At 41.4% G+C, this 26,639-nt stretch overlaps 2 protein-coding genes and 1 pseudogene across 3 annotated transcripts in view; 2 read left to right on the top strand and 1 right to left on the bottom strand.

The window, feature by feature from the left end:
* AGO1 (argonaute RISC component 1) overlaps positions 1 to 6,727 on the top strand; it is a 42,984-nt gene extending 36,257 nt beyond the window's left edge. For both annotated transcript variants that reach the window (XM_019658679.1, XM_019658670.1), the window contains exons 18-19: positions 279 to 478; positions 715 to 6,727. In XM_019658679.1, the coding sequence (XP_019514224.1) occupies positions 279 to 478; positions 715 to 823 (309 nt within the window). In that variant the 3' untranslated portion in view covers positions 824 to 6,727. The remainder of the gene's footprint in view (positions 1 to 278; positions 479 to 714) is intronic.
* Positions 6,728 to 12,372: 5,645 nt separating this feature from the next.
* Positions 12,373 to 26,639, top strand: part of AGO3 (argonaute RISC catalytic component 3) — a 113,988-nt gene continuing 99,721 nt past the window's right edge. Inside the window, exon 1 of the mRNA XM_019657568.1 lies at positions 12,373 to 12,803. Within this exon, the coding sequence (XP_019513113.1) occupies positions 12,785 to 12,803 (19 nt within the window). The 5' untranslated portion in view covers positions 12,373 to 12,784. The remainder of the gene's footprint in view (positions 12,804 to 26,639) is intronic.
* On the bottom strand, positions 20,441 to 22,694 carry LOC109391245 (40S ribosomal protein S8 pseudogene; annotated as a pseudogene).

The raw sequence follows: 26,639 nt of genomic DNA, 5'->3' as shown, positions 1-26,639 counted from the left end.
TTTATCACTGCCTCTAGAATTTATCAGTCATCGAGTGGCATTCACATCAGGATTATTGTCTCAATCAGTAGCCCTCAGTGTACTTACACAGAAGTGTACTTTGAACACCTTAGGCAGGTTGCCCATAAGAAGGGTGCTTTATGACATAGGTGACTGTGTGTTTGCCTGTTCATGGGTGGGTCTTTCAACTTAGTCATACTTTTAACAGCGATCCTGTTCCTTATCATCAGCCATCCCCTCTGCCCAACCTGGGGTCCCTCACCTTCCTATCTTCCCAGGGCACCAGCCGACCATCCCATTACTATGTCCTTTGGGATGACAACCGTTTCACAGCAGATGAGCTCCAGATCTTGACGTACCAGCTATGCCACACTTATGTACGATGCACACGCTCCGTCTCTATCCCAGCACCTGCCTACTATGCCCGCCTGGTGGCCTTCCGGGCACGATACCACCTAGTGGACAAGGAGCATGACAGGTGAGGCCCGAGATCAGGCTGGCTTCTTTTTTGTTTCAGCCTCTGGTACAGACCTAACTTTCCTTGGGTGGAAGGAAATGGGTATTGTTCAATTTGGTGTCCCTGGATTCATCTGCCCAAATCTGGTTTTTTTTTTCTGCTTAAGTTGGGGTGGGAATTGGCACCCTAGGGATGGGGGAAGGAATTAGCAGTAGTTCAGTTCACCAGGAAGGACGTCTTTCATTTTTCCTTTTCAGTGGAGAGGGGAGCCACATATCGGGGCAGAGCAATGGGCGGGACCCCCAGGCCCTGGCCAAAGCCGTGCAGGTTCACCAGGATACTCTGCGCACCATGTACTTCGCTTGAAGGCAGAACGCTGTTACCTCACTGGATAGAAGAAAGTTTTCCAAGCCCCAAGAGCTGTGCCGCCCAAATCCAGAGGCATCAGGGAGGAGGGAGGTGGGGTAGGGAGGAGGACAGAAGGCCTTGTTTCCTTCTACAGAGAGGGCAGAGGTGTGGGGAACAGGGCCAGTAAGCCAGACCACCAGCCAGAAACCTCTGATATCCACCTCATGCCCCCCACCCCTCACCCCATCTTGTCACATGGCCCTGACCCCACTGGACCAAGAGGGGCAGCACTGGTGCCCACCATACACACAGGTGTCTCACGTGACTCACAGTGCTAAAGACTCATGCCTGACAGCTTGGTAAGGTCGGCTCTGCAGCCCTTCGGACAAAAGCTGGTAGGTTTGGGTTTGATACTTTAGATGGGAAAGTGAGGGGCTTGAGAAAGTGGGTGGGAGGAGGGAAGGATTTTTTAGGAGCCTTAATCAGAAAAGGTCTAGATTTGTTTAAGAAGAAAAACGAAACCAGGCCCAGATCAATATTTTAGGATACAAGATGTTTTAATGGGTTGAGAATCCAGTTTGTAGGAAGATTTTTAATCTAATGGTTTTGGTTGCTCCTCCTCCCCTGCTGCTACCCCCACCCCTCTCCTTCCCTTTATTGCTCTCTCTCCACCCTTTCTACCCTACCTTACACCTCCTCCCTGACAGACATCCAGCCCCTAATAAGACTTAAGGCACTATGGCACTTAGCTCTGAAGTGACACGACCCTGTCTTCCTTCCACCCGCTGGTGGGTAACCAGTGCCTTCCCTGTAACGGTAATGCTGCAGAACTGCAACCTTTTGTACCTTTCTTTGGGGGGGATGGGGTGGGGTGGGAGAGGAGGTAGGTGGGGAAGAAATACCCCTAACCCAACAAGCCTCCAGCCAGAGCGCCAGCTATTTTGCATTTGAAGGAATTTACTTCCATATTCATTGAGCTTTTAAAAAGATTACAACCTCAAGATGGTTAAAATCCATTGACATTTGCACTTTCAGACCTGACAAGTCTCGGAGCTGCTGAGATGACTGGCCCCTGGCCTTTCCACTTATGCCTCCTGTCAGCCCTGTACCCTCCACCTCCCCACCTGCCTGAGTCTGGAGTTACTTTCATAGCCTTTCTCACTCTTGGCTTCTTTTTTCCCTTGATGGTCAAGTCTCTTATGTTTCACTATTTCTTAACTGGGGTGTCTTATAACAAACGATCCTTAGGTCTAAAATAAGGAAAAAGAGCAAAAACTAAATGTTATTTTTATATCATAACTTGAGTCTATTGCCAAAATCTGGAACCCCTCCCATGCCCAATGAGTTTACATCCCAGAAACATTGAGCCATTAGAAGGAACTATGTACCTTGACTTGTTCTTTGGCCTCGGTAAGGGGTGGTTATCTCCCCAAGGTGGGGCTCGGGCTCCATCACTTCCTCTGTGCAGAAAATACCTTTTTCTTGCTACAGGCTCCCTCTGCACTGCCCTGCATTCTCCTGCAAGTGCGTCTTCCCTTCCTCTGGACTGTCCTCTGACACTTTGGCTCATCCCAGATTCCAGCGTGTCCTGTGAACAGGCTGGGGGATTTTGCTGCTCCCTATTGCTTCTGTTTACACAAATGAATTTTTCCTGGTTTCCCACTAGGGCATGTGAGTGGGTGGCATGGGTGTATATGTGTGTGTGTGTGTGAGTGTGCGCGCGCGCGCGCGTGTGTGTGTCTCCCCCTGGAGAGAGATGGGTTTTGGCTGTCTTATAGAACTGGTAAAGTAGGGGGTTGTAACTTGGTACCTGCTGGCCTTGAGGCAAGGGCCCCTCTTTGCTTGACTGTTCATTTTCTCCTTTCCCACTGCCTGGGCTGGGAACTTACAGCTTCAGCGTGGAAATGCCTCTTTTTGAGGAGCCTGGGCTTGGGTTTTGCCCCAATCTGGTGATGAAACCATGACACTTTAGACCTAGCTCAGGCTTGGTAGCCAGCTGTTGGAAGGCCGGTTTGAACCCAGGCCTGTGCAGTGAGAGGTACCATTTCCCCTCCCCAGCAGCCCTTGTACAGATCCAGATTTGCTATGCAAAACAGTCTCTCCCAGGTTCTGTTCTGGTTGGCTACTTTGTTCAGCGACTTCACAAAACGTAGCACAAACATTGATTATGGAGGAAGGCATCAGAACTGTTGAGAAACTCCTCCTTTACTTCTTTTCCTACTGGCTACAGCCTGGCTGCCCCATGGGCACAGCCCAGCTGAAGAACAGAATGGAGGGCCCTGGGAGGAGGCAGCTCACTGGAGAGCCTACATTCCTTACACAAGTGCCTAAAGAGAGTGATGCCAACACTCCGTCTGCCCTGTCCATCACCTTCATAATACTGTCTACTTCGTGTGCAGCCACCCCTAGGGGAGGAGAGCTCTCTTGGGACAGTGGGCTCTGCATGTTCTCTTCTTGGGTGCATTTTGGGGCTGGGATCAGGGCACTATTCCTGGAGGGTCCACTCATTCACCAGCATTTGCAAATATCCATAGGGAGCTGGTGGTAGCCACCTCCTCTCGGCAGCAAGTTTGTGTTCTCCTTTTTCTTTTTGCCTCACTCTCTCCAGTTGGGTTTGGAGCTGGGGCTTGAAATGCATTTTTGAGCCCATAGGCACTACACATGCCATTCAAGAAAGAAAAGCAGGAGAAGCAGCTTGGGCGATGGCAAGAAAATGACTTCTTGCTCTGATTTTTTTTTTTTTTTTTAATCTTTGAGACTTGAAAAATACCCTAAACTTGAGGATGATTCTTGTTTTAAAGATGGTGCATGCAGGATGGGAGCTGGTGTTGGCAACAAGCTTTGGCTTTCTTGAATTTGGTTTCCGTGGTGCTTCTCACTTAAGCTCTGAGGAAGCTCTGGGATGACCCCAGCCTCACCCTCTTAGACAGGCCTCTTGTTCCCTTTGTTCTACTCGCTTGCCTTGCTTTCCCTCTTCTGTCTTCCTTTTTTTTTTTTCTGTTCATTCAGCTTGCTGGCTGATCTGCCTGCCTATCTGCCTATGTGATGATGAATTCTCTGCATGGCTACAATGATCCCACTGTTAGGTAGCAAAATCAGGCCTCACTCCTTGGCTGCAGAAGACCCAAGAGTCTGTTCCCCAAGCCCAGCGATGTCCTCTTTGGGCTGGACTGCCCTCAAGTTGACACGAGGGCAGAGCAGCAGGCCTAACCAAATGGCATGAAATCAGGGGGCTTCTGGCAACTTTCACACCTGTCCACTCCTTGGAGTTGGTTTCTGTCATTGCTTTTTCTAGATCTGGTTCCATTTCTCTCTACCTGGGTCTTCTCTTTTCGGAGGATCTGTTAGGGTTGAGCTATTTGAGTATCCAGGGTTGGAGTGTTAGGGGATAGACATGGGGGAAGAAGAGAATGATGGGAAGAGAATGGAGAAAATTTGGATGAAAAGTGGGAAAGGAGAGCACTGCTCATTTTTCCAGTCCTTCCTGACCCATTGGGGGCTGAGGTGCTACTGCTGGCCTCTGGGGGTAAGCCTGGGGCCCCTGTTGCTGGAAACTTCGCCTTAGAATAGAATAATGCTGAGGAAGTACCTAAAGGTGTGAAACGGCCCTACAAAGCTCCTGGTTTCTACTTACAGGATAGCTGCCCTTTGCCTAAGCAACAGTGTTCTTGGAGTTTTCTTTTTCTTGTCTAGAATTCTGTAAATGAGACTAGCACTCAAAATAGGCAGCACTCAAGGGGACACTGACTTCTTGGCTGGCCCAAGGAATATCTACAAGGCTGATAGGACAGTGTTTTAGACCTGGCGTCATGTGTAACAAAGAAAGATGGAAGTTTCTTCCCCTTCAGGGTAAAAAGTCATCTCAAACTAGCCAAAATGCAGTTTTGGAAACTACATCAGGGGAAACTATTTCTATTTATATTTACCGGGTCTAGGCCAATCCAGGATGGTAGCTGGGATGCCTTCTTTAAAGTCTGATCATGGCAGGGATATGCAGGGCGCACTGTTTTCTCTTTGGATTTCTAAGCAGACTGGGGAGAGGGGATGCTCTGGTTTTCTCTTTCCCCCCATTTATTAGGACTTGCCTTCTCCCTGAGCAGGGAGGGAGAGGCTAGGTTGGTGCTGTCCTCTTACTCTTCTCCTACTGACTTAGAACCTCTGGCTGCTGTTTGGGAGCCCAAGAAAGGGAGTGGAGGGAATGACTCAAACAAAAAACAAAAAAAAAATCAGGTGGGGAAGGCAGATTTTCTTCTTTAAAAAGGAAAATGAACTCTCCAAGGATTGTGCAAGTAAAGACAATGTGTCGAATGCACCAAGCCCCCTGGTGTAGTAGCAATAAGGAAAAATGAAATGACTTTCCTCTGCGCACAGTCCAACCTGATTGGTGTGTGACGTTGGCACTTAGCAGCCATCTGGTGGGCATGTGTGACGACTCTGGGTATTACTTTAGTTTTTAAACTTTTTCTCCCTCTCAAGTCCAGCATGGATAGGGAAACGTCCCTGGAGCCCCACAGCTGTGTACTTGTTTGCATTTGTTTCCCTGAGACTTGTGTTCGTGTCCTGCTTTGAGCTGTACCTTGTCCAGTCTATTGTAAAATTATCCCAGCAGCTGTAATGTACAGTTCCTTCAAAAGTAAGCAACAGCAGCAGCACAATTCTGTTTTATAAAGACAACAGTGGCTTCTATTTCTAAAGTGCGGTCTCTCTCTCTTCTCTCTCTCTCTTTTTTCCTATTAGCAAAGCAAACTGTTAGATTAATTATATCTCTGATAAATTTTAGCTTAGAATAATAGATCGCTACAAGAGCAGAACCATCACTTCTAAAGGAGGAAAGCGGCTAAAACAAATTCCAGAGTGTTGAAACTGCAGATTGTATGTAATCATACTTGACAGGGCCTCCATTTATTCTTCCACAAACACGTAAAGTATTGTGTCCAGCAGTATTGGGGGGGAGGGGGCACAATTCAAAAATGAGGAAAACTGGCTCTCTCCTTAAGGTGCTTAAAGTTTGGTGGGGGGTATGAGTAGCCAAATGGTCCCTTGTTACAGGAGAAAGATAATGAGGGACTGGAACAAAGCTATAAGGCAATGACGATAGAGAAGAAAGGGCAGATTTGAGAAACACTCAGGAGATAGAATTAATAGGACTGAATGGATAATGGACGGGGAAGAGAAGGGTAGGGGCTGATGCCCAGGTATCTGCTGGAGCAAGTGAGTATATTGGGACATTCCTTTAACCAAGACGGGGTAGGGGAGACTGTAGAAGGAAGCTGGTGAATTTTGTGAAGAAAGACAATTAGCCTTGCTTGTATAGACTGAGTTTTGAGGTTCCCATGGGGCAATGAGGTTAAGGTTTCCAGTAAACACTTATGTTTTGGTGCTCAGGGAAGACTACAAAACTGCAATTCTAGATAATGGGATTCATATTCATATAGATGATAGTTAAAGCCATAGAAGTGAATGAGATGGTTTAGAAAAAGTAGAGTGAGAGACACATTATGTACAGCTAGGAAACAACTTAAGGGATGAGGAGAGGAAGCAGAACCTAAAAATGAATGTCAAATCACTAGTAGATACCTTGTATATTTTTGACTGATTTAATGAGGTGGAAGAAAAATCAAGTGAGTGGGATAGGATCCAAGAAGGATGTGATTAACACCAGGAACTGCGGTGGTGAGGAAGGGGTATTTTTATTTTCTACTCAGTTCATCATTCTCCACCCCATCTTCTCTTGGATTTTATAACTTTATGGTCATTCTCCAGTGTTTCTTCAATATGAGCATTGGAAAACCTAATTGAATAAGGTTAAGACTAGGACTTCGAAGTTGTTCACCACAACCGCCACCACCACCTCCAGCTTCCTCCTGTCCTCAGGAGATACTTGTAAAAGAATAAAATAAACAAACCTATTTTTGTTCCTAACCAGTGTCATAGATGGTGTTCCAGTGCACTCGATAGCACTTAGCAGCTTGCTCTATTTATTTTCATGACTTGTTTCCCCCCCCAGAGACTGTGAGCTCCTGGGAGCAGAAACTACATTCTATCCATTTTTGTCATCTTAGGGCCATAGCATGTATTTCTGAATAGAATTGAAATGAGCTAGAAATCTGGTTTATGCATATAGGGGATTGGGGGCAGGGAATCAAAACGTGATATTGAGTGCACAGGATGGACTCAGCATTTCTGAATCTTCAGGTAAGCAGAATCTTAACCAGAGCACCACCATTTCCCACTCTCACCCCAACTTGGAAGTTCTGTGGTTTTTGTACCTTAAGCTGATGTACAGTTGTCAAGCATGTAAATTCTGGCATTCCTCCCTGCTACTGCTAGAGTATTGCTGTTCTGTGGGAAGATGGCTCAGAGGAGGATTCTGGCACAGGGCCCAGTGAGAAATTTTCAGTGGCAGCTAGTATGTATGTAAGTGGACCCTAGCATTCCCCTGGAGGCCAAGTGTTGTGACTTTTCCAATTGCAGAGCTAACCTGTGGCTACCACCTGCCAAATTCCCATGGGAGCCAGCCAGCCAGACTCCATGATCCTTTCTATTTAGAAGCAAGGGTGAGTGGGCTTGGTTGAACTTGAAATGCAAATTGGAACATGGGGGAGATTTTTCCCAGTTGAAACAATACTTCAAATAAATGTATGACCCTTAGCGAAGCAGAAGTAGTTAGCAGAGCAAGCGGGAGGATGACCATTATGGCACTTTTTTTCTCTTGCCATAAATTTCAGTTTTATTAACGATTGATGTTAAAAAAGGTCTCAGGATTTGTCTGTTGGTTGCTACTTGAGAAAAAAAGATGATGGGAGCCCAAGGCCTGATTTGTCTGGTCCTGGAGCTCGAGGTATTGAGTTTAGGGTTGTCTAGCATCCCGGATACCCCTTTGTAGTATTGGTTGAGCAGCCTTCCCTCTGCCCTGTCATTCAGCAACATATATTGTAGCACGTTTTTATCTAGCAAGTGGCTTGGAGTAGAGTGAGGGTGGGTATTTGTTAGGTATCTCTTGGTTTAGCAGACCCCGGAATCTCATGGCAGTTAGGGTTTGGGGGCTAAAGGAAAGGGTTATAGTACAAAGAGAAGACTGTTTTCAAGTTCTGAGTCTGGGCCATTTCCATCCAGACTGCTGCCTGTACTGTTTGAATGGCAAGTAGCATCGAATTGTAGCAAGTAGCTCTTGCTGTTTGTGTCTAGCTTTCAAGACATTTATTCCTCTGGTTATAGGCTGAGGAGACTTGGCATGCTAGAAGGGGCACAGAGCATGACAGAAGCTCTCCTGTAAAGTACCTGTGTGCTTTAGGAGCTGGAAAAGTGGACTTGCCGGGGATGAGCTACATTTTAGAAGTCCTTCACCTAAGAACCATGACTGTCTTCCCCAGGATGCCATATCAAGGTTTTTCAGGCCAGTGTGACTCACCCTGCGGGAACACGTTGTCCTCTTGCTCTGGACTGCAGTGGCTTCACCACTATCCTCTTGGCATTGTCTTTTGGGGACAGAAATCTGAGGGACCTTTCTAGGGAGCCCTCCATCCCTCTTCCCCATCTACTGAAGGCAAGTAACTTGCTTAAAGGAGGCAGTGAGAGATCCGAGTCGGTTTCTTGGAAAAGGCCTATGGGTTGTTAATGGAAGTGAACTGGAAAAAGGAAGGAAGGGCTTGGGAACTTTGAAATGTTTGGCTAAGTGCTTTGTACAGTATCTGTTTATCTTATTGCATCGTCACAGCATTCATGTGAAGTATTTTATCAATTACCTTCAGTTGCATATAACAGAACCCCAATTAAGTTGGCTTAAATAAGGAAACTATTACATGACAAGAAGTTCTGATTTAATATGGCCCCGAGGTTGGTTAATTCAGCGGCTCAATGATAATACCAACAAACCAGGTTCTTGCAGTCTTTTTGTTCTGCTGTCCTCTGTGTTGGTTTATCCTCATGCTAGTTCATCTAAGGGTCCCAAAATGGCTTCTGTAATTCCAGGAAAGAAATGCTGACAGAACAATGTCTTGCAGAAGGGGGACCAAGTTTTTCCAATGTTTCATTTAAAGTAAGAAAATCCCTGGAAGCCCCAGTTCATCTGGCATCACGTCTCATTTGCTAGAACTGGGTCATCTTCCCACTCCTGTCATTGGCAAAGCAAATGAGATCATCCATCATGAGTGGCTTGGATTAACTAGGAGTTACCCTCTAACTCATGTGGATTAGAAAGACAAATCATGTCTGTTAGGCAAGAAAGAAGGGGATAAGGGTTCTTGGGTAGGTATCCAGCAATGTCTGCTCTACGCAAGTCCTCTCGTTTTTACAGATGAGGGATATGAAGCTCAGAGTGACTTTTCCTAGGATCACAGATAGTAGCAGAGGGCCTGAGTGTCCCTAAAGCCAGTATGTTTTATATTGTGTCCTGCTGCAGTACAAAGTACAGTTGACCCTTGAACAACAGAGGTTTGAACTGTGTAGGTCCACTTATATGTGGATATTTTTCCAATAAATGTACAGTCAGCCCTGTGTATCCCCCCAGGTTTTTCATCTGCAGATTCAACCAGCTGCAGATCAAAAACAGCATTTTCAGTCCCTGGTTCAGAGTCCATGGATGTGGAGGGCCGACTATGCATCTTCTACACCATTTTATATAAGGGACTTGTGCATTCTTGGATTTTGGTATCCACAGGGTTCCGGAGCCAATCACTCCAGGATCCTGAGGGATATCTCTAGTTAAGTTTTTTTGTTTGTTTGTTTGTTTTTTTAAAGATTTTATTGGGGAATTGGGGGAGGGTAACAGCGTTGGAAAATCGGGGAAGGGGAACAGACAAGTTGCTGTCCTTTTGGTTCTTCAGTCTAGTTGTGGAGGACGTGGCTTCACTGGCCCATGTTGGTATTATCATTGCGCTCTTCCCAGGTGAGGCAGTCGCTCGCTGGCCATTGGAAGGCAGCTCACGAAAGCGCACGCCAGCTGCCGGCCAGCCTGACTGCAGCCTATGCTGTCACCGGCGACTCATGGCAGCCCAGCTCTGGGTTGAGCTGTTGTTCACCATCTTTGCTGTAGCGGGCACAGCGTCACTGGCCCACATGTGGGATCCAAACCAGGGCCCTGCTGCTCAGAGCTGGCATTCCAAGCCAACTCTTAACGTGCCACACGGCTAGCCCTCTAGTTAAGTTTTTGAGGAGCTTAAAGTCATATGTAAGTTTTCAACTCCCTGGGGGGTCAGCACCCCTAACCCCCATGTTCAAAGATCAACTCTAGTTTGCTTTCTGCTGTTTAAAAACTGGACTAGAAGAGATTTGAATGCAAGTGTCAAGTCAACTAATTTCAGCCCATGGGAGAGGAAAGGACTCTATCCAGTTGCTTTCATTGAGTATTGATGTTTATGTAGCACAGAAAGCCTAGGAATGCAACTTTCAGTGAGCATTGATTTCCTTGCCCCTGAGATTTCTTTACTATTTTATAGTTCTCCCTGAGAGCAAAGCAGTGCCACATCAGATGAGGGCAGAGTTTTAGCCTACTTCCTGAGCCCCATTTTTGAAGCCCACTCATTTATTCATCCATTCCACAAATATTTACAGAGTGCTGCTATGTGCCAGGCACTGGCACTGTTCTAGGCACAGGCTATGACAGTTAACAAGATGTATAAAGACTGTTCTATGCCCTTAAGAGCAGATTCATTTGGGAAAGAGGTTATCCAAAACTAGTGTGTGCATGTATGTGGTCAGAGGAAAGCCTCTTACAACTTTGCTTTTGGCAGAATCATTCAAACTTTTTTTGTCTTCTCACTTCCTGATATTACAGTTCATGAACCGTTCACTTGGGCCCATTCTGAAAAGGTGGGGGTCCCTGGGTAGCAGAAGTAGGTGGGAAGGCATCATTGACATTCATTAAACTGGACCTAATTAGGTCTAAATCCTGCTTCATCAATGTCAGCAAAGAAGACTGGCCACCTCCAGGGTTCATCACCATCACCATGTTTATTCTGGGAGGCGCTGAAGAAGTCTGCAGTCATTTAAGGAACCAGTTCTAGAATTGGGGGTTGAAGGTGTAGTAGACCCTTGCACAACAGTTGGTATTTACCCTGTCAGATGCTGCTATAGACTTGGATTGTGTACAGACAAGGATTGAAAATAACTTTGAAGATACAGTGTTTCAACTGGTGACATTTAATTTGATATTTTAAAATTGGGGAGGGCATTTTCAGTAAATGGGTATGGGTGGGAAGGAAGAAGTGAGAAAGAATCGGTATCAGGTGTGGGTTTGAATCCCATTCATTTATGAAGTGTTTACGGTATGTGTATTTAATAAGTGCTTTAAAATGGTAAATACAGTCCTTTTTTATTCACTAACGTTTAGGGAGGGTTTGCTGTGCTTTATGCACATTCCCTAACCTCACAACAACTGTAAGATACATGTTCTCCATTTTTCAGATGAGGAAATTTAAGCCAGGAGGCTCAAGTGATTGATCCAAAGTCCCAGTGATTGTGGAGGGTGGGGATGGGAGGGATTTAAGATAGGATACTTGCCTTTTCCTCTTTGTCGCAGCTTTTTAAAAAAGGGATGTATTTTGACTTTTAAAAATCTAAGCATTACTGATGTTTAGAGACATAGGGAAATGTCATGAATCATTCAGCCTGAGTAAAATAGTATCACCTTTCATTAAAGGCAGCAAATATTAAGGACCTACTATTTGCCAGTTAACGTGCTGGTCCTGGTAACCTACTAAAGCTTACATTCTAGTGGTAGAGGCAATAAACTAGTAAAAACAAATTACCGATTGGAACAGGATTATTAAGGAAATACTGTAATAGAAAAGCGGGTGCCCCACCATAGCGGAAAAGGCCTAAGTCTTAAATTGGGGTGTAAAAAGAAGGGACGCGTTGCAGAGAAAGGAGAGGGTTCCTGGCCAAGGGAACTGAAAGCAGAAACTCCGAGTCGGAAAGAGAAGCCCTTTGCCCGTTGGGTGAGTTAGAAGCAGACCAGTATAGCTGTAGCATAGTGATGTCTTGCTTGAGGAGAAAAGCTGGGCTCCCGGTTACAGAGTGCGTTTTGGCCCTGGAAAGGAGTTTGGGTCTTCTCAGTGTGAGAGACGCTATTAAAGAGTTTTAAACATGGAAACTATTCGATCTGATGTTTGTGTAATGTCCTGTTTCTTAATCTCTTCCCAAGCTAAACTGTACATTTTACCCCCCCCAAATGGTTGTCAAAGCAACCCTACGGACTTGGAACGATCCACCGTGGTGGTTGCTTGGCCGCTAGCTGAGAAAGAGGCGCGTGGGGTCGCCCGAGCTGGGCGTGGAGGGAGGGGGCTAGGGAAGGAGGGTGGCCCTCGGCACGGGGGCCACTGCCCCCTGACCAGCCTCGCTCCAGGTAGGCTCCTCCCCAGGTAAGCTGCACCGCCCTCCGCGACGTCGCAGGCTGGCGGGGATCCGCACCGGGGTGGCTCGAGCCCCGCCCCTCCGGGTTGTCTCCGGCCGGCACTGCCCGGCGGAGGCCGCGCCCCTCCGCGCGTGCGCCAAGCTCCGCCCCGCCGAGCCGCCTGCTCCCCGACACCTCCCCTGCGTCCCCGGCGCCGGCCGCGTCCGCACCGACGTCGCGGCTGCACGGCTTGGGCCCGAGAGGCGAGGCTTGGACGTCCGGCGAGCCGGGGCAGCGGAACTGACGCCAGCGGGCTTCCGGGGACGGCCCCCGGGGAGGTCGGCCGCGGCGCCGCAGTCGTGGAGGGGCCGCCGGAGCGTAAGCGGCCGCGGGCGACGCAAGTTCCGCGCCGAGCTCCCTCTCCTCGCCTCACACTCTCCTCCCTCTCGCCTAGTGGCGTGCTGCCTCCCGACGGCGGCTCTTCCTGACGAGAGCTTTCGGAGTCCGGTTGCTGACACGAAGCCGCCGCCGCCCCGCCTCGGGGCCGAGTGAGAGTGCCGGTCGCGCCGCGTCGCCCCCTGCGCCGCCTCCTTGCCCCCCAGGGGCGGGCGCCCTTCTCGCTGGAAGCACTCCCCCCAGCTCCATGAATGGAAATCGGCTCCGCAGGTGAGTGTGTCACAGATGCTGGCCCGGTCGGTGGGGCTGTCCCCAGAGCATCGTCGCTCCCTCAGCTCCGGCCCCGTCGCGCGAGGTGAGCGCCGTCCGGGCGGCTCCGGGTCTCCGACCCCCGCGTGCCCCTCCTCCTCCTCCCCGCAGCCGCGCCGCAGTTCCCGGGAGGCACTGAGTAGGCGAAACTGCGGGGAAGGGGACGCCGCTGAAACGGTTGAAGTTTGGGTTTCTCTAGTCGATAACACCCTTCTTGTTCTGGGGTCTGGAAGGGTTTGCCATCGCTTTTGTTATTCCGGTTGGAGAGGTAACGGTGTGCGTGTCCTTTTTTTTTTTTTTTTAACTGGGTTGTGTGTCCCGTCTAGTCGCTAGGCGGACAGCTCTCTCCCTTTCTTACCTCTTAAGGTAGTTGTGGAGATAACAGATGAGAATGAAGTTTGAAATAGGTTTGAGTGCAACGTCAGATGCAAGCTGACGTTTCTCCCATCCCCGAGTTCCTGCTTGTGGCAGCGTGGTATGGAGTTCCTGAGGATCTTGGAAATGTCATACCAGCCTGGATCTCTGCTCATGTGAGGAGGTGGATCTTAAAATTGCTGACAGTGTTCTTTCCTTCTCCGTTCCCTAGAGGTTCGGTTGTCATATTCCTGGAAATTTGGAATTTAAGAAAACTTTCAGTCCTTGTAAAACGGTAGCCTTGAGAGAAAACCGCAACTTGGGCACCACGTATTTTAAAGGAAAAAGCACTATGGTCCTAAAGTAATTAATTAATTGAGGGACATAAAGTAGATGTTACATAACGACTTGCTTCCCAAAGGATCGTTCATACTTGGTGTGTTAAATTTGAAAGTATGCTTCATCCAGTCACAGATTTATAAATTAATTTTAAAATATTGGGGCGGGGGGAGCGTCTAGTGACTAATGGTATCCCAAGCCCCTGAATTTCACATCTTATTTTGCTAGATACATCTTATTTGGGGAGATACCTGAATATGAGATAAGAAAAACTTACGTAAAAAACCAGTGACATAATGATAAAGAATTTGTTAATTAGGTTAAGGAGTATAATTTTCAAGTAGATGCAAAAGCATTCAAATTGTAGAGGTTGTGGTAGGGAGAGGGGTTTATTACAAGTTTTATTATGTGGAATTTTTAACTTTCTACTATAGTCTTTATGGAATGTGATGATTTGGGGTTATAGGTGATTTTTATATAACTCCTGTTGTCAAGCCTGGAAAACAAAACATGACAGTTTTTTATTAATCATTCTAAAACTTAAAGATATTTCAAAAAAATTTTTTAACTTTTTTTATTTCTTTTTTCTCCTTTGGATTTTTTATATAAAATTATGCCCAAATATATAGACAACATCTTAGAAAGTTCTTCTAAAGTCAAACCACCTAACCAACTGGTCCAGCTAGCCAAGAATGATTCAGTAAATGCTCCTGTGAATTCTTGAGCTAAGAATTCACCTTGAATGCACACCTTGAATTGCAAAGTTTATTATTCAGTGCAGTTGATACATGAGTGACTATAATAAGGAAGATAAAGTATAATTTAGCTCAAGTTTGTCATCATTAAAAACAAAATTTTCATTTTTCCTGAAACGTACATGCAATTGTTGAGTTACACATGAAATTGAAAGCATAGTTGGGGAAAATGTGCAACTCAGTTTTAAATAAAGAATTTGAGAGATACATATTTTGGTTTAAAATTTTTTTTAATTTTAGATGTAAATGTTCTCTAAAAGTCTGTTAAGTCAGTGTTGGGTCTTGGCTCTCCAGTTCTGTTGTAAGTCTTTCTTTTGTGTGGAGATTCTCAGGAGTCATCTTATGACAGGATATTTTAAAATCTAGTCCTTAGGTGGATACATAGAAAACTTAAATTTATTTACATTAGAGGACTTTGAATATAAATACTGTAGTTTTTTGGTGAACCATTCCTCACTACAAGTTGTCTGTTGTTCCCTTTTGCATGGAAATATTTTAAGTGTTTTTTAAGGGTGTCCTGTACAATCTACTAATCTAGTACTGTGTGAACTTTGATTTAACCCAAAAAGCTGCCACAGTTGGTTTGTAAATAATAATAGTGTAGCATCTGTGCTTATGACTCCTAAGAGGAACTTCTGCTGAAACCCTATTTTTTATGGTTTAATTACAGCTGGGCTAAAAGTATATGTTATGTTTTAGTTTGAAATAAAGTGGGAATAGAGGAAGCAGAAATGTTCATTGAGATATCACTTCTCCAGAGTAGCTATTTTTTAGGACCTTAACTATTCTAGTCTGTATTTTTAGGTAGTCAGACTACTGTTTAGGGCAGACAGAATTGTACTTACCTACCAATGGAAGAAAAACATTTACCATAAATTAATATGCAAATAGATTTGACAAGTTTGGTAGTTGTCTTATACAATGTTGCAAAAGTGAATAGACTATGTTTCTGTCTTAGTTGTACTTTGTGTTTGAATACTCTGCATTCTTCTATAGTAAAAATCAAGAAAAAAGTCATTTGAGAACAAGTTCCAAACGAACAAAAATTTAATGTTTGGAAGCTAGATTTAAATGAGATAGAAAAAAGTGGGTTCAAAATACTAACAAAATATAATGCCATTAGATTCTCAGTTGAATATTTAAAATAAACAATCTTTAATCACTTTGGAGAATGTTTTTATTATATAAATTTTCTCACTTGCATTTTTTTGTCTTGGAATAAAATGTCAAACTGCTGCTGTGCTGGAGGGCATTAAATTTGAACACGGAAAATGTTTTTTTACTTGGTTGTCACTTAAATTTTAGCTTGTGCTGCTTTGGAGTGGCCATTACATCTTTTTTCCTAGTATTTGCTGCTCTTGCCTGGCAGTGGGACTTATAAAAATGTGCAAGGTTATTTTGATTTTTGTTTTAGAATTTAATTTCTCTGACAGTGATGGAACACCCTGAGGGAAAACTAAAAAGTAAGCAAGAAGTACGTAAGTTTTTTCTTCCAAACAAAGACTTAAAAGGGAAAAAAGAACATACATGTAACGCTCAAATATAATTCAGTTAACATGATGAACACTTTTAAAAATTATCCATGATTCCTGATATGACCACTTTTAAAGTCTTTAAACCAAATTCCAAACTAATCTATTAGTTTAAAATTTTTTAAAGAAATTAAGTAATTTAGGGGTTAGAATAAATGAAATGATTTCTAGATACTACTTCCTTTTGCTATTTTGGGTAATTTTATGTATAAGTTGGTATTTTAGAATTAATTTATGTAAATTTATATTTTCCATTGAGAACATTGCATTTGTTTGATTCTATAAGCCTAGGCTGATAGTATGCAAAGAGGCCTGGGGCCCTGTGAAGGGAACATTTCCTGGAAGAGTTCTCTGTTGTATATGGAAAAATCCTAGCTCAGAGTGGAATTCTTGCCAAATTTGTCACAAACTGTTAGATTTTAGTTGAATACTATGTTGCCTTATATCACAATCCTCTTTTATCACATTATTTTCGATTGTCTTAAAATACTTGAAGGTCTACCTGAAAGATGAATTAAATAAATATTTTGTTAATCTAGCAAAACATTTTCTCTTATAATGCCTAAAACTGGGATCTAAGTAACTTACACGTTTTTTTTTCTTTTTTTCTTTTTCTAATTGATGAGGGGGAAAAGGCAAGTGATAGTTTTGTTTTCATGAAGGTAGAACTACGAAGATAATTTAAGAATAGTATCCTTTTCAAACCTGCTAAGTCTCAGTTTGTTGGGATGAACAGCATTCACCAGACATTCATTCCTACTTCTAATTCAGTTGTCTAGGATACTTAATAGACCTCATTCTTGGCTCATTAACAAAACAGATGTGAGAAAGAATATTGTGTGGTTTTTCAACCATAATGGTTATGCTGTTAGGATACATGAACAGCCTTTCTGTATTTGGAGTTTCTGTAGTTTTCTGTCATTATCTATTAAAATTAACAACTTTCTTTGGCTACTCATTGCTTAAAAAAAAAAAAAAAAGACTTGAGATTTAGCAAAACCGTGTCACACAACTAATGCTTTCTCTTATATCTTAAATGTAGGCTTTTTTGGTTTGGTTACAATAAAAAGTATGTGCATTAGTCTGGAATGTCAGTGTAATGAAATAATCTGGCAGAATTCTTCTTTTTAGTCATCCAGTGTTTTTCTACATTGTTTCTAAATTGTCCACTTTTTGAAAAATCAGAAGATAGCTATAGAATATAGACAGGGATATTTTGATATTTTTCATTTGTAGAAGAATTTTGCAAGAAAATGTTCTCAATTGTAGGCTTACATAATACTATTTTTGATTCATTACTAATACTTGATATTTTAAGTGACTTCTAAGTCTAACAACAGAACTTCATTAGTGTACTCTGAATTTTCAAAAAGGTTAAAGAATAGATTGCAAAATGAGTTTATACCTTAGCAACCAAGTCCCTTTTTTCTTTTAAAGAAACTTCTGGGTTCTAAATTAGGACTTGATTTCTATATGTATATCTAACATAAAAGTGGCTAAATTTTAAATAATTCTAAAATTACTAAATTTTTCTAAAATTTTTGCTTGGGTTCTCAGAGTTTTTCAAAAGATACCCAGCAAATAATAAAAACTATTAATTACAAAATAAATTTCAAGGCTTTTCCATAGTGCAGGGACTACTTGGATAATGTCCCCTCTTGTTTTCAAGAGGGAAAATGCCTTTTTAAAAACTGTTCCCCATACTGCCACCTGAGAAATTTAATCCTCAACAGTCTGGATGTTCTATAAGTGATTATTTAGCTGTAGTGATTATGGTAAATGTAATACGATAAGTACATTCTGTTTGTACAGGTTCATTGCATGAATCAGTAGAATTATTAGTTAGGGGGTTACTAAAATCTCATGTTGATGTTTACTAGTTAGCCTTGTAGGTTTTACTAGTTAGTAAACAGAGGCATTTATCATTTCAAATTTGAGGTCAACACAATATATTTATTTTTCCAAAACAAAAGTATTTTTTTCTGATTATAAAAATGGATGTTTATAATTTTTTAAAAGCAAACAATATAGGAAAGTCTATAATAGAAAGTGAAAATAATATGATCCCATCCTCTCAATAAAACCATTGTTAATTTTTTTCCATCTGTCTGTCCATCCATCATACTGTTTTAACCTGCTTTTTCTACTCAGTAATGTATCATGGACATTTTTCCATGTTAATAGTTACACCAATAATTTTTACTGAGTGTATAGCATTTACTTTTTTATATTATTTAATCAATCTCATTGATGGTGGTTTAGATTTTTTCCATCTATTATTATTATTATTATTATTAAAAGTAAGTATCCTAGTATAAATGTTTTTATATAGTGGTCCAATGAATGCTTTAGTATAAATTCTGAAGTAGAATTGTTGAAACAAGAGTATGCCATAAATACTGAAGCAAAAGTTTGTGAAAATGCGTAATTTGGTAATAAGGTATAGTAATGCTATAGTTGATTTTTATTTATTCACTGCTTATTTTTTATCAGTTATATTTGCTTTAGGCTGTTATTTAGCTTTGAATTCAAAAACTAGTACATGTTAGGTTGTTAAGTCAGTGAACAACATATACATACATATGCTTTGAAAATGTATGGTTTTGGGTTTGAAGTTTAATATGGTTAGTTGATATTAGCCAGTACTTACTATATAGCTACTGAAAGAAAAGTTTGAGGTGGAGAGAAATTCCAAATAGTGCTTTGTATTTTTATGTAGTCACATTTTCAACTCTAGTGGGCAATATATGTATTTATTAAGTAAGTAAAATATGCATCACTGGAAGTATAATTTGTTGTATTGTCAGAATTGTTTCTTTCATTCATTTATATTAAAATATTTTTGGATGCTTAAACTTGATTATTATTTTATAGTTAATAACGGTATGGTTCTGTTACATTGCCTATTCATAAAACAGAATTTTGATTTTTGCCAGTTTGTATAAATAACATCAGGTAAAATAACGATAATGGAGAAAAAAAATTGGCAGTGTGATATAATGTAAAAAGCATGGGTTTTAGAAACAAATCCCAGCTTTCAAGTTAACTGTGACTTGGTAATGATGTGTGTCATTGTAGGTTCATTGATTATAACAAATTTATCACTGGTGTGGGGATGTTGATAGTAGGGGAGGCTGTCCTTATGTGGGGGCAGAAGGCATGTATGGGCAATCTCTTCTCAATTTTAATGTGTACCTAAAACTGCTCTAAAAAGAGTCTATTTAAAAAAATTAACTGTGACCTTGGGCAGTGCATTTAATCTTCCTTAATTTCTTTATCTGTACAATGGGATGGTAAAAAGAGATTAAGTATGCAAAGCAAATGGCACTTCCTCTCTTCCTAGTTTTTAAGACTTTTTATGATAGAGAATTGACGATGTATATAAATAAGTAGATTGTATAATAAATTCCCATGTACCTATCACCCAAACCCAACAATCATTAATCCTTGTCCAGCTGCCTCCCTTCTACCTTCCCCTCCCTTGTGTTTTTTTGAAGCATATTCTGGATATTACTATTTCATTCATAAATATCTACTAAGTATAGTAAAACCTTAGATTGCAAGTAACGTGGTTTGCGAGTGTTCCGCAAGGCGAGCAAACATTTCTAATACATTTTAACTTGGTAAACGAGCGATGTCTTGCAATTCGAGTAGTTTCTGGAACAAATTATGCTTTCAAACCATGTACATTTTAACGTGGTAAACGAACAATGTCTTACAATACGAGTAGTTTGTTTCCAGAATGAATTATGCTCGCAAACCAAGGTATTACTGTATATCTATAAAAATTATGGATTCTTTAAATAAGCCACAATACCATTATCACAGCAAAATAATACTACTTTATATAAAATACCCAGTGTTCAAATATCTACTTGTCTCAGATATTATATGGTTTCTTTTTAACAATTTGCCTTATTTATTTATTTTTCATTTTTTAGTCAGGATCCAGATAAGTTTCACACATTGTGAAAAAAACTGATACGTTTTTTAATTTATAAGTTTTCTATTCTTTTTCCCCCAAAATTTATGGATTATATATCCTTTTAAAGTTTTTCACAGTCTTCATTTTGCTGGTTCCATCTTTGTGGTGTAATTTAACATGTTCCTCTGAATTTACTGTAAACTGCTAGGACCTAAAGACTTGATTAGATTCAGAGCATTCGTTTTGAACTTGGTCCAGTCAAGTTTTTGTCCCCACTACTTCACTGAAATTGCTCTTGTAAAACCCAGTGGCCATTTCCCAAATCTTCATTTTATTTGATTTTTCGACTGCATTTGATGAAGTTGCTTCCTTCTTGCAACGCTTTCCACTTGGCTTCATGGGTACCACTCTTCTCCAGGTCAGCCTCCAACCTTACTGGCTATCACTTTTCCTCTTCCTTTGCTGTTTCCTCTTTATCAGCGGTTCTCAACCTTCCTAATGCCGCGACCCCTTAATACAGTTCCTCATGTTGTGATGACCCCCAACCATAAAATTATTTTCGTTGCTACTCTATAACTGTAATTTTGCTACTGTTATGAATCGTAATGTAAATATCTTTTTGTTTTCTGATGGTCTTAGGCGACCCCTGTGAAAGGGTCGTTCGACCCCCAAAGGAGTTGCTACCCACAGGTTGAGAACCGCTGCTCTTTATCTTTCCGATCTCTAAATATTGAGTGTCCCAGGGCTAAGTATTCTTCTGTATCCTACCACAGTCTGGGTGATTTCCTCTAGTCCTGTGGTTTCAAATGCAACTAAAACATTGAGGACAGTCACATTTACATCTCTACCCTGGACGTCTCCCTTGAACTTCACACCCATCTAACTGCCTACTAGACACCTACTTTGATAGACACCTCAAACTTAAAATGTCCTAAAAATCCTCTTGATTTCTTCTCTAAACTTGTTCCTATCACTGAGTTTTTCCTGTCTCAGTAAATGACACTTCCCTTCTTTCAATTGCTTAGACCAAAATACCTTGAGAGCTCTTTTCTCTCACCCCCCACATTTAATTCATTAGCAATTCTCATCAGGTCTACCATTTAAATATTTTCCATATCAATTCCATATTTCCATATCATTCCCCTGGCTGCTACCATCCCTGCCCTGGCTGACATTATCCTTTGCCTGGACAGTCAATTAGCCTACTGACTGGTCTTTCTGCTTTGACCTTTACATATAATTTTTTTGTACAGCAGCCAAAGTGATAGTTTAAAAAAAATTTTAAGTCAGATCATAATGCTTCTTGACTCAGAACCTTTTGGTGGTTTCTCATGTCTCAGAATAAAATCCAAAGACCTCATCATGGCTTACAAATTTTGATCTGATCTCCCATTATCTCTCTGACATCATCTCTTACCATTCTCTTGTTCACTCTGTTCCAGGCAAAGTGGTCTCTTTGCTAGTCATCAAGCACCAAGCGAGTATCTGCTTTTTCTTTTATACTTTGATTTTTCCTCTGCCTGGAATGCTCTTCCAGATAGCTACATTACTTGATCTCTCGCTTCCTTCTGTTTCTGCTACTTATTACACTTTCAAAGAGGCCTTCTTTGACAAACCTATCTCAATGGCTATCACCTACTCTGTTCCTACCCATTCCCCCTTTGCCCCCACACACATACATTCTATCCTCTTAAACTATTTTGTTTTTCTTCATAACACTTATTACTACCTGATTGGCAAAAAAGAAATACAATATAATCTGCCTCTCATTCCTTCCATAAAACCTTCATGAGGACCAGGTCTTTATTATTATTATTAAAACGATTATTCACCTGAGCCTGAAAAATGCTTGGTACTTAGAGACAGTTTGTAATTTTTTTTTTTCACACGTACTAAGCTAGGAGGGAGGATGATTTATTTGCCTTTACGGGTCTTGATTTTCCTCAGGTAGAACTCCAGCTCCTTGCCCTCTAGCACAGAGCCATCTGCTCGGCAACACTGGCCTGGTCTTGAAGCAGTGCATGCAAGAAGCTTGCCGTGCTGGAACTGCTCCTTTAGAAGACTGCTGATTTTGGCATTCTTTTTTTTTTCATCATATTTCTTCTGACTTTCCTTTGATCACTTTTTGTTTAAAATCTCTTCCTCCTCAGGAGTCAGCTTGGCCGCTATCTAGTGGCCCAAGGCAGTACTTATTGGGACTCATACCACTGTCGGTCCAGTGTGCTGTCAATGAGCACGATGCAGTTCTTTACTAGGGTCTTGGTGCGGACCAGTTCGTTGTTGGATGCATTGTAGACCACATCAGTAATGCTTGTTTTGCACATACAACACTCAGAGCCCCAGGAGAAGTCCCCCACATCCAGCCTCAATGCACAGTACTTCTTGTTGCCTCCATGCACTCGGACTGTGTGTATGCGGCGGGGGCCAATCTTAGTGTTGGCAGCAGGGCGTCCCAGCTCATATTTTCACTTCTTGTGGTAGGGCTTTCTCTTGACCTCAGCCTTGCACGCGCAGCGCTTGTGCCAGTTGTCCCGAGGGATGCCCATGGCTCAGTGCCAATTGGAAAGAGAATGTAAATATTTCTTGAACAGAATAATGAGTCAATGGATAATTACTTAATGGGTGATAGACTTTCAGCAAATGTTAGTGTACTGATGTATAATGTACTAATTCAAAAATGCAGGCGCTGAAATCAGACTGCATAATCCTAGCTTTGCCACTTTCTAACTATGAACATGTTTTTTAATCTCCCTGGGCTTCACTTTCCTCAGTATAATTTAGTATCTGCCTCAAAAATTATGTTGTAAGAAATCACCTAGTGTATGTCAAATATTTAATACTAGTTACCTATTGTTGTTAATATGACTTGCCTTAAATATTAAGATGGGATATCCCTCAATATTATGTATTACTTAAGCAAAGTAATTGTGACTTATTAATCTATGTATAAAAGCTTGAACATAATAATTGTTCAATAAATAGAGAAATGAACTTTTTATGTTTTTGATTTTTTAAAAAATGGTCTGTGGGAGCAATGAGTTTCTTAAGACAATGGGGGATACAAAACAATAAAATATTTTTAAGCCAAACTTGTTAGTAATCACATGTAAATAAAACAGCAGAAAGTTATTTTTTAACACATAAAAGGCTTTTAAATATTCTAATGCCTAATTGTAGAAAGGGTAAGGGAGGGAAAGCTCATGATAGTAATGTGTTCACATGCCAGTTGAGCAGCAAATATCAAGAATCAGAAATGTGAAGTTCCTGTTTCTACCCTTTGACCTGGTATGTCTACTGCTGAAAGTTATCTGAAAGAAAAAATTCTGTATGCCAATTTCCCTCTCTACCTCCCCCAAATAAAACAGTAGGTGCTTGATGCAAGGAAGTGCACTTAGTATATTGTGTGACGTGCTGTAGATGCTTATTGATATTTGTTGAAGAGCTATTTTTTTATGACTTATATGCCAGGTACCTCTAGAATGTATAGGTGGTTTTGTCTCATTTTTAAAATAAAGCAACTGAAGGGCCGGCTGAGTGGCTCAGTTGGTTAAGAGCTCGCTCAAGAGTGCAAGCTCTGAGCAACAGCAGTTCGAGTCCCGGCCCAAGCTGAGCTGACGCTGAGCTGCCAACAGGTGGCAGGATAGTAGCTCAGCTAAATACATGAATAAAATAAAATAAAGCAACTGAAGTACCTCAATATATCAAAAGCCATATGTGAAAAGCCCACAGCTAACAACATACTCAACTAAGATCAGGAACAAGACAAGGATGCCCAGTCTCACCACTTTTATTCAACATGGTACTGGAAGTTCTAGCCAGAACAGTTAGGCCAAAAAAAAAAAGGCATCCAAATTGGAAAAGAAGTAAAATTGTCTCTATTTGCAGATGACATAATATTATATGGAAAACGCTAAAGACTTTACCAGAAAGCAGTTAGAACTAATGAATGAATTCATTCAAGTTGCAAGATACAAAGTCAATATACAAAAATCTGTTGCGTTTCTATACACTAACAACAAATTATCAGAAAGAGAAATTAAGAAAACAGTTCCATTTACAATAGCATCAAAACCAAAATATTTAGGAATAAATTTAACCAAGGAGATGTAAGATCTATACATTGGAAACTATAAGACATTAATGAAAGAAATTAAAGAAGATGCAAATAAATGAAAAGGTATTTTATGCTCATAGATTGGAAGAATTAATATTAAAATGTCCATATCACCCAAAGTGATCTATAGATTTAATGCAATCCATATAAAAATTCCATTGGCATTTTCCACAAAAATTGAAAAAGAAAAAACAATCTTAAAATTTATATGAAACTGCAAAAGACCCCGAACAGTCAAAGCAACCTGAAGAAAGAAGACCAAAGCTGGAGGCATCGTACTTCCTGATTCCAACCAAATCACAAAACTGTTATCAAAACAATATGGTATTGGCATAAAAATAGACACATAGATTAATGTGAGCCCAGAAATAAACCCATGCATACGTGGTCAATTAACTTTCAACAGAGGAGCCAAGAATATACAATGGGGAAAGAACAGTCTCTTTATTAAACTGTGGGGGAAACAGGATAGCTATATGCAAAAGAATAAAGCTGGGCCCTTATCTTACACCATACTCAAAAATTAACTCAAAATGGTCTGGAGACTTGAACATGAGACCTGTGACCATAAAATTTCTAGAAGAAAACTTAGAGGGTAGGCTCCTTTACATTGGTCTTGGCATTGATTTTTTTGGTTTTGACAACAAAAGCAAAAATAAATAAGTGAGATTACATCAAACTAAAAAGCATCTGCTCAGCAAAGGAAGGCATCAACAAAATGAAAAGGCAACCTATAGAATGGGAGAAAATATTTGCAAACCACATATTCGTGAGAGGTTAATATCCAAAATATGTAAATAACTCCTACAACTGAATAGAAAAAAAACCTACCTGATTTAAAAATGGGCAAAGGACCTGAGTAGACATTTTTCTAAAGAAGACATACAAATGTCCAATAGGTATATGAAAAAATGCTTAACATCACTAATTAGCAATGAAATGCAAATCAAAACCACAAAGAGATATTACCTCACACCTGTTAGGATGACTTTTATCAAAAAGATAAATACTGGCAAGAATATGGAGAATTGAGAACTCTTGTACACTGTTGGTGGAAATGTAAACTAGGACAGCCACTATGGAAAACAATATGGAGATTCCTCAAGAAATTAAAAATAGAACTATATGACCCAGCAATCCCAGTTCTGGTATATATCCAAATGAAATGAAACCATTATCTTGAAGAGTTACCTGTACTTCCATGTTTATTGCAGTATTTGCAATAGCCAAGGTATGGAAATAATCTTAAATGTTCATCAGTGGATGAAGGAATCAAGAAAATGTAAGATTATATATAATATATATATATCAAACTATTATTATTCAGCATTAAAAAAGGAGGAAGTCCAGGCCGGCCGAGTGGCTCAGTTGGTTAAGAGCATGAGCACTGAGGAACAGTGTCACAGGTTCGAATCCCACATGGGCCAGTGAGCTGCGCCTGAGCTGAGCTGCCAACAGGTGGCAGGATGGCTCAGCTGGTGAGAACACGTGCTCCTAACAAGATTGCCAGCTTGACTCTCGCATAGGATGGTGGGCTATTCTCACTCGCAACTAAGATTGAACACAGCACCTTGACATGAGTGGCCATGAGCTGCCGACAGGCAGCCGGATGGCGACTGGACTTGGAGCTGAGCTAGCTGCGCCCTCCACAACTAAAATTGAAGGACAACATCTTGGCTGTTCCCCTTCCCCAATTCCCCAGTAAAATCTTTGGGGGAGAAAAAAAAGAAGTCCTGTTATTTGTGACAACATGGATGAACATGGGAGGGCATTATTCTAAGTGAAATAAGACAAAGACACTACATGATAGCACATGTAAGTTGCGGGGGGGGGGGGGGGGGGGGGGGGCGGGGGCGGGAAGTCACACTCAGAAACATAGACCAGAAAAATGTTTGCCAGGGGTTGTGGAAAATAGGGACATGTTGGTAAAAGGGTACAAACTTTAAACTATTAGATGAATAAGGTCTGAGTATCTAATGTTTAATATGGTGACTATCATTGATAACACTGTGTTGTATAATTGAAAATTGCTGAGAGAGTAGAACTTAAATGTTCTAATGCCTTCTCCCCCCAAATAGGTAAATATGTGAGGTGATGGCTGTGTTAGTTAACGCATTGGGGAGAATCCTTTCACAGTGTATATATATATCAATTCATCGTATTGCACACTTTAAATATCTTTTTTTAAAAATAAGGCAACTGACCCTTAGAGGTTATGATTTTCCCATGGTTATTAGATCTGGAATTTATTTATTTATTTATTTATTTTTTTTTTAGCTGAGCCTTCCTGCCACCTGTTGGCAGCTCAGCGGCTGCTCGGCTCGGGCCAGGAATCGAACCGCTGTTGCTCAAAGCTCAAACTCTTGAGCGAGCTCTTAACCAGCTGAGCCACTCGCCTGGCCAAGATCTGGAATTTGAACTCAGGTCTAAGACAATACTTCAGTTGAATTGATTATTATAGTTACTCTTTCTATCAGTTAAAACTTAGCTGCAAATGACAAAAGTCCAACTGAAACTAATTTAAGCAAAAGAGGAAATTTATTGGCGCATAGAATCCAAGGAAGGTTAAACAGCAACAAAAAGAATAGGTTTGCAGCTGAGCTTTGTATCTGGAGCATATGGAACTAGGAACTCATGGTACCAGGCTGCTCCATTTTGACTTCTATCTACACTAGCTTCCATTTTTTCTCAGTGTTGATCGGCTCTCTCCACACATTGGGACACCTGACCTTTAACAGCTATTATATCTCTCATAGCTTTAGCCACTGGGCAGGAGGT

Source organism: Hipposideros armiger, unplaced genomic scaffold, assembly GCF_001890085.2.
Source record: "Hipposideros armiger isolate ML-2016 unplaced genomic scaffold, ASM189008v1 scaffold_10, whole genome shotgun sequence".
Lineage (NCBI taxonomy): Eukaryota > Metazoa > Chordata > Mammalia > Chiroptera > Hipposideridae > Hipposideros > Hipposideros armiger.
Note: the sequence above shows the minus strand (reverse complement) of the source record. Positions and strands in the feature narration are given on the sequence as shown.